Source organism: Octopus sinensis, unplaced genomic scaffold (genome assembly GCF_006345805.1).
Source record: "Octopus sinensis unplaced genomic scaffold, ASM634580v1 Contig00894, whole genome shotgun sequence".
NCBI lineage: Eukaryota > Metazoa > Mollusca > Cephalopoda > Octopoda > Octopodidae > Octopus > Octopus sinensis.
Genome location: NW_021824372.1, coordinates 10,247 through 19,022, shown reverse-complemented (window position 1 = coordinate 19,022; position 8,776 = coordinate 10,247). Strand labels below are relative to the sequence as shown.

The following is an 8,776-nucleotide window of genomic DNA, read 5'->3' as shown; positions in this document are numbered from 1 at the left end:
AAAATCACTCACATTTACAATGGCCGTCGTCTCGATCTCCTCATAATTCCGTCGCAGTGCCATTAAAATTTCATCTTTTATGTCTTCCGAGAGCTCCGCTTTCCCGGGGGGTAGGCCGTTATGGCCGACTGCATCCTGTCGGAAGAAGAAGAAGAAGAAGTAATAAGATGGTGATTAGACATGGATAAAATCTAAGCCCACCCCTCTTTTTTCGCTTAAGTCTTTGTCTGACGACATCGCGCGGGCTTTGATTGGCGGGATTTCAATTATGAGAGCAATAAATAAAACTCGTCCATTTGTGGGACATTTGACATTAATTAGAGTCAAAATAGTTGACAAACATTAGATTCAAAGAATAAGCAAAATATGAAAGGCATAAATGAAGAACCCTTAGGCGGTGGTCCTGTGATGCCTAACGATTAATCACTTCCTGCTGAATGGTGCGAAATATTTGAAGAATCAGATTAGGAACAGACTTTCAGGTCAGGTCAGATGGGGAAAAGGGTGGGATGATGCGCCGTTGCAGCGCGTTACTGCATTCACCAGTTGCCGATATATTCCCAGGTGCTCACGGGTTCTCCCGGTCTACAAGTAGAGCAGAGTGCCACTGAGTCCTCATTTCCACGGGAGACCTTCTCATTTGCCGTGACCGTGTAGCGTGTGTTCAACCAACGCAATCCGTTAGCCCAGCCAGATCCTCAGTAAAGAAATCCTGGTAAGCAGGCTCGAACTCGGAAAGTCGAGCAACATGGCCAAACAGCCTGAGCTGCAGCTCCCGAATCAGACAAGGGACAAGATGTATTCCAGTTTCTGAGGAGATTCTGCTCCGAGATTAATTGGGAACATAGATTGCCGTGCGAGGCACAAGTCCGGGCTAGGCTGTTTATGGAAGACCAACAGTCGCCCATGCATACCGGCCGCCCCTCTCCACGCCACCGATGTTATCCAAGGGTAAGGCAAAGGGGCCGATACAGCTTGGTATCTCTGACGTCGTAACTCATTTCTACAGCTGAGCGAACTGGAACAACGTGAAATAAAGTGTCTTGCTCAAGAACACAACACGCAGCCCGGTCCGGGATTCGAACTCACAGCCTCACGATCGTAAGCTCGACGCTTTAACCACTGAGCCATGCGCCTTCACACACACACACACACACACACAAATATATATATATATATATATATATATATATATATAGAGAGAGAGAGAGAGAGAGAGTGAGTGAGAGAGAGAGAGATGAAAACGAGTGAATGCTTTTTATGGATGGAGTAGATACTCACGCTTCGAGTAGGATGCTTGAGTAGAGTCGATATTGTCTCCTCGAGATTTTCGTAGACAATTTGCGAGGCTTGGTAGACATTCTGTTGAAGAGAAAAAACGGTGTGCGCGTGTGTATATATAAATATATATATATATATATATATACATACTTTAATATATATATATATATATATCATATACAAAATTATGAGTGTAATCTGTCTAATCTTTGTGCATACACGTATGTATGTATATATGCTTGTGTATATGTATGTGTGTATGTGCGTATGTGTGTGTGTGTGTGTGTGGTGTGTGTGTGTGTGTGTGTGTGTGTGTGTATGTATGAATGCATTTTGATGATTAACTTCAAATATGATTAAGAAAATATTTGAAGATGCGTTTCAACCAATGGAAAAACGTTGCAAGATTCCTTCTTGTGATCGCATTTATTAGATAAACGTTTCATAAATAAGATTGTTACAAATATTACATAGGAACAGGAAATAAATGAGCACAGATTGTATACAGAATGTTTGGTTGTATGTATGTATGATTCTGTCTGTGTGTGTGTATATATATATGTATATATATATATATATATATATATATATATATATATATATATATATATATATATAGTTAATTCCAAACAAGAAAACACAGAAAAAAAGAGAAAAAACACAGCAACGCAGGACGTGGAACAATTAAAGTATTATTGACGCACAGGAAAGAAGGGAGGGACGGTTTAACGTTTCGAGCGGAATCTTTCGTCGGAAACAAGGAGAAGGAAAGATCCCAAGAAGGGAAGACAGAGGAGACAATATTTGAGCTGGTGGTGCTTAAGAGATCACATGTTGAAATATATAAATCTATCTATCTATCTGGTGCATATATTTGCACACACACACACACACATTCACTATTTAATAACAGTTTGAATCGGTGCCATACGACTTAAAGTTTCGTGGTCACTTAGGACGGACTCATCTCATCAGATCTCGGATGACATAATCTGTGTCTATTATATTCATGATGGCTTTTTCTTTTTAAGTACCTCATCATTGAAAATGTCTTCGTGAATGTTCGGAAGATGAATTTCTCTTTCTCTAATGAAAACTCGATTGCTTCCACTTGCTTTTTCTAGAGAATCCAAACGACACAACAAACTTTGAAGTGATTTGTTTTTCACAAATAAACAAAAGGAACAAGGGACATGTATCCATTGCACATATGCATATTATATATGTACGTACGTGTATATATGTACATGTGTGTATGTATGTATGTGAGTATATATATATATTATTATATATATATATATATATATATATATATATATATATATATATATATATATATAATAAAAATACAAATGGGACAAGAACGCAAAACATCCGGGCGAAAGTATCTAGGAGTATTAGAATCTGACAGAGTACTAACTACAGAAATGGAAGCGAAAATTTAGGAGTATATCAGAAGGGTGAAGAAGTGAATGAAATCTAAATGGTCCGAATTTAGTGGAGACTATAAATATTTGGGGAGTATCATTACTTAGACACTCAGCAGTATTTGTAGATTGGAAAAAACTGAATTAGCAAAGCTAGACAGAAGAACTAGGACTCCAGCTAAGGGCAGGACTAGCAAGATTATACCTACCTAGAAAGGAAGGTGAAAGAGGGTTAATATCAGTGGAAGACTGCGTGGAGTCTATAGCTGGAGTAGCTATAGACTCCTATTTAGGCAATAGTGAAGAAAGTTGCTAGAATCACAGCAAGACATGGAAACCAAAACACCAAAACGAACTTTAAAATCAGAAAAAGAACAGAAGTTATCTGACCGGTAGTGAGACATGGTTATGGCTGCAGAAGGGAAAGCTGAAGAGGGAGACAGAAAGTTTGTTAGTAGCTGCACAAAATCAAGCATTAAGGAGTAATCGGATAAAAGCTAAGATAGACAAAAACCGAGTAGATTTCCAATGTAGATTATGCAAATCAACAGAGGAAAATGTTACTCATTTAGTAGGTGAATGTAGCACGCTGGCACTGAAAGAATACAAGAAAAGACATGACAACTTAGGGAGAGTAATCCACTGTAGAAAGCTAGGATTTGAACATACTGATAAATGGTATGAACATGAACCTAGTAAAGTACAAGAAAGTAAGAAATACAAGATGTTGTGGGACTTTAACATTCAGACTGACAGAGTAATAGAAGCTAGAAGGCCTGATTTAGTAGTAGCAGATAAAGAGAATAGAAAGTGGCAGATAATTGACTTTACAGTCCCAAATGATGAAAAGATCAATATGAGAGGTATAGAGGAAATAGTAAAGTATCAGGACCTAGGCATTGGGTTACAGAGACTATGGAAAGAGTGGGTAAACTGTATCCCAGTGGTTATAGGTGCATAAGGAACTATCCCTAAATATCTGAATAGATGGATAGAGGAAATAGGCATAAAATCCAGTTTAGTAGAGATCCAGAAAACAGTGTTATTAGGGACAGCTAGGATACTTAGGAGGGTTCTTGGCATCTAAGGTTACCTGTTGTTAGGATTCTTTTCTTTTCCAAAAGTCTAATCTGTTGTGAGTATATGAATAATAACAACTGTAATAAAAATAATAATAGTAACAACAACAACAGCAACAAACAGAGAAAGGCTGCCGTATGCTTTTTGATCGAGAAGTTGGAAGGAGCCCTGGCCAACGTGAGACAAGATGTCTGCTCTATCAAGTACAGCGCGTGAAATCGTGTGCAACGAGCTTTTGAAACGAAAACCAGACGAAGTGATCACAGAGGTGTCTCCCAACAAATTTGTGTGTGTGTGCTTACATTACCACATGCTTTGTAAACCCTTTGATATGATACGCTTTGTTTTGAACGTATGGACTCTTGTAACCAATTATTATTATTATTATTATTATTATTGGTTTGGCCCAGGTTTGGTCTTATTCCTGGTAGGATTTATGTAGGCAGCGGGTTACTACCTGTAACCTTAGGTATCCACAAGCTTTCGGCACCCTTTCAAATGCTTAGAACCTTCCTGTTAATCCTTGCTCTACCCAAGAGACAAACTTTCTGTAGAATGAGTATTATTATAATTATAATAATTATCATTATCACCAGATTACACCAAATCCCACATGTGGGATCACACCAAATCCCACATGTGGCCGTATTCTAAGTCGTCGTCGTCGTCGTCGTCGGTCTGGTTCAGCAACCTCAGCTCAGCTTTTCAGCTTTAATCGCGCCGACCTATGATGGAAGTGTTCCAGCTATGTTCACCCTGTCCTTTCTTTATTTTTTCCTACATAGTCTATCTAGGACTACATTATCGAAAATGTGACATAGGGAGATTCTGACTGCTATTTCTAAAACGATGAGTGATCCCGTGGTCAGTTGGTTGGTCAGTTAATAGAGGTAGAGGGCGCTGTTCTTCATCTGATGCATTTTATGTTAATTTATTGAATGCCTTGTTGAGAATGTTTTGTTGTTATTGTTGCTTAACCCCAATTAAATAGACGCTCTGAATCAAGGAGGACATTCCAACCATGGCTGTCTCAACTGTTTCCCCGTACTATGCACCCCGATGTCGTTATCCGATGTATTTTATTTTAGCCCCCTTGAGACCGCCCTGCCCTCATGATATAATCTTCCTACTTTGAAATAATCTCAACCAAAATTCCACGTTAATTCCAAACGTCAGCTGAACAATGACGTCATTTTACTAAATTCTTCAAAAGTTTCTAAATTAATTGAAACGATGTGAATGAACTTCAAGAGAAATATGGTAAGAAAACGGTTAAACAACTTGTAGAGTGGAATTTGAGGGATAATAGATGCCATGTCTAGCAAATCGAAAGACCACGTTAGAACTTGTGCGTTTCTGTTGTGAGTAGAAATGGTTTAGTTTTGTGTCTCAACATAGAAAGAGGAAACATTTATTTCGAGTCATACCATGAGCATGAAACAGAGGAACTTGACAATCTCCTCTTCATCTCTGTTGGTCGTGTCTTCAAGACTCTCTTTGGCATCCAACCACTCTTGGCTTTCCAACCTGTCATACTTCCTGGCCACAATCGACGGCCGACATTGCTCGTTGATGTTCTCCACTTGACGGTTATCTCTCCTCGCAGCTATTGGTGGTTTCGCAGGACTACTGGACAACCTGAAAGACAGGTAATAATAATAATAACAACAACAACAACAATAATAACAATAATAATAACATATATAATTATAATAACAATAATAATAAAGAGGAAAACTAGTTAAGAGTGGCAAAATCACACTAGATAAAGCCAATGAAATAAGAGAATTAGACCAAAGCCAGACATACAAATATTTAGGAATCAATGAACTAGATACGATAAAACACACACAAATGAAAGAGAAAATAAAGAAAGAATACTATAGACAAGTTAGTTCAATACTGAAAACAGAGCTCAATGCTAAAAACAAGATAATAGGTATCAACACTCTAGCCGTCCCAGTTATAAGTTACACTTAACTGGGCACTAAATGAACTAACCAAAATAGACAGGAAAACAAGAAAAATAATGACAGGATCTTGGATGCACCACCCAAAATCTGACATAGAAAGGCTATATGTACAACGTATAGAAGGTGGTAGAGGCCTTATGCAGCTGGAAAACTATTATAAAATAACCACTTCAGAAGCAAAAATACCTACTTCAGAAGCAAGGAAAACTAATACAAATAGCCTCAAAACACGAGCAAAACAAAATACTGTTTTCAGTATTTAAGGAAGCTGACAAATACAAACAAGAAGTCATACTACCTAACAAATATGAAGAACAAGAAGAAACGACAAAAGCTATTAAACAAATGAAATCCAAACTAAAACTAGAACAGCAACGGACCTTGATAAAACGATGGCAAGAAAAGCCCCTGCATGGCAAATACTGGGCTAAACTAAACGCAAAAGAAATAGACAAAGAAAAATCCCAACAATGGTTGAGAAGCTCAGGACTCAAAGTAGAGACTGAAGAATTTTTTAAAATAGTTGTCAGAGATCATGAAGAAAAAAATGCTTTCTAATTGATGACAACGTTTCTCTAAAAGAAATGGAGAAACTTTCAAAATACAAAGACCTGGAAATAGAGGTAACTCGTATGTGGAATCTAAAAACAGAAACAATTCCTATCATAGTGGGTGCATTAGATATGATAAAAAAATATTCAGACAAATACATAACAAAAATACCAGGACTTACAAATATACATAACATACAGAAAATTGCACTACTGGGCACTACACACATCCTACGCAAAACACTCTCAATACGGTAACCATAAGAGCATCACAGCAAACCACGGCAAATACCCAAGGCACACAGAGCTGCGCTCGGTAGTGAAGTGAAAGCACGATATAAATATAAAACTACTGAATAATAATAATAATAATAATAATAATAATAATAATAATAATAATAATAATGAATAATAATAATAATAAAAAATGGGCTACAGCAAATATTCTGCTCAATACCACAGATTTGCTTGTCAGTTGTTTGACCATAACCAGTCGAGCATGTCCCTTAGTGGCTGACGATATGTACATCTCTGATCATGAGCAGAAGTAGTGGGGGAGCATCATAGCCATGTGTTGAGAGGGAATTTGTAACGAAATCTGGAGATGGGCAGGAAAGATCTGTAGCAGAGAGGGAGGGAGCATCATAGATTTACAAGTCTTTGGGGGGATATCTCAAGATTAAGGGGTCATACTAGAACACAGGAACACAATGAGAGTTTGTTACATATAGGACCGCAACATTCATTTGTAGGCTTTCTGCCGAAAAACCAAAGATGAGCTAAAAATTGTGCTACATGCTCCCCTTCTCTATGTTAGTAATTTATAATTAATCAACGAGGGACCCTCTAAGTAGTCGGCCGAAATAACAGCTAGATCTGAAAATCATACGTCTAACAAAATTATATATATATATATATATATATATATATATATATATATATATATATATATACTGGGTAATGTTATTTAGGGTATACGATGTCTAGAAAATAGAAACGCAGGCTGGTCACCGATGGAATGCGTTGGATTGTAGGTCTGATGAATGAGGACAAACATAGGACCAGCCTTTCATCCGTCCGGAGTCAATAAAAGAAATACTTGGGTAGGGTTAGTATTCGAATATATTACCTGAGATGTCAATGGAATTATAACAGAAGACTTAACACAAAGACTAAGATTGTGACTGAAACCAATAACAACAACAACAACAAGATAGAAAGGATATTGTAAATTTATAGGTGCAAGGCGTGGGGAGTTAAGAAACTCGCTTTGCCACCAGGTAGAACCTCGTGGCAAGTGTCTTCGACTAGACCCTGGGTTGACCAATGCCTTGTGAGCGAATTTGGTAGACGGAAGCAATGTAGAAGTGCATCACGTGTCTGTTTGCCTTTGTACCTTCCCATCACTTGACCAGGGATGTTGCCAAGCGAACCCGACACTTTCATAGAATACCTACCAGATTTAAAAACTAAATAAGTAGTGAGGCGATCTTTTCGATGAAAGCCTTCCCAGATGGTGCTCCAGTATGACCGCAGGTCAACGACTGAGGCAAGTACAAGATAAGAGATACGTAGGAATCGAAGACTTACCGTTGTTTGAGCAATTCATTTTCCTTTTTCGCATTCGTGAGGCTGTTTTCCAGACTTTTATATTCGCATCGAGAATGTTCCAGCGATTGGTTGGCCGTGTCCAAAGCGATCCTCAATCGCTTGTATTCGTCCTGCAAGTTTGTGTTTATCATATTCATCTCCTGCAAGGTTTTCTGAATTTTATCCAGTTCACTTTTCAAACTGACGTTCTCGGCCTTGGTTTTGTGCATCTCGGCTATGATGACCTCCCCGGGACCCTGCGATTTATTCACCGCAGGACGTTCATCATGAGACTTGCCCAGCTGCCGCTTCAGTTCTTCGTTTTCGCGTTTCATTTCATCCAGTTTCATCCACAGTTGACCCATGCTGCCCCCGCTGCGCTTCACGCGGGGCGTGCCACCGACCGACGACAGCCGCTGGTTCTCCTCCAGCAACGATTCGATCAGACATTTGGCTTGATTCAGAAGATGTCGACTTTGAGCATCTCGCTTCTTCACGACGAAAACATTGCCGAGACTGTCGCAAAACGACTTGGCATCGGTCACTAAGTCTTTTTTCCCACCCTCCGACATCTTCTGTTCTTTTCTTTGCGTACCTAAAACGAAAAGACAGACACATATTAGAACTAGGATTTAATCACAAAGAACGGGCAGTTCTCAATTCGCTCCCCCCAAAAACTTTGGAGGGGCTCCGACAACTCATGGAATTGATATGATTCATATCTATTATAAAACATATGAAAAGCAATAAAGTCAAACAGAAATGCGCATCAAATCAAATTTCTCATCTTGTTTAAACAGGTTCGGCCGATAACATCATCAGAGAATCCCAAGAGAAAAACTACAAAATCTCTCTCTCTCTCTCTCTCGCTCCC

General features: G+C 38.7%; 1 protein-coding gene across 1 annotated transcript; it reads right to left on the bottom strand.

Annotated features, from left to right (window-relative positions):
• Positions 1 to 6: 6 nt before the first annotated feature.
• On the bottom strand, positions 7 to 8,529 carry LOC115226977 (the record flags this gene model as incomplete). Its single annotated transcript, XM_029797931.2, has 4 exons — positions 7,903 to 8,529; positions 5,216 to 5,426; positions 1,282 to 1,362; positions 7 to 135 (listed from the first exon to the last, which is right to left on the bottom strand). Coding segments are annotated over exons 1-4 (993 nt in total), but the record flags the coding sequence as incomplete, so codon positions are not given.
• Between the last annotated feature and the right edge of the window lie 247 nt (positions 8,530 to 8,776).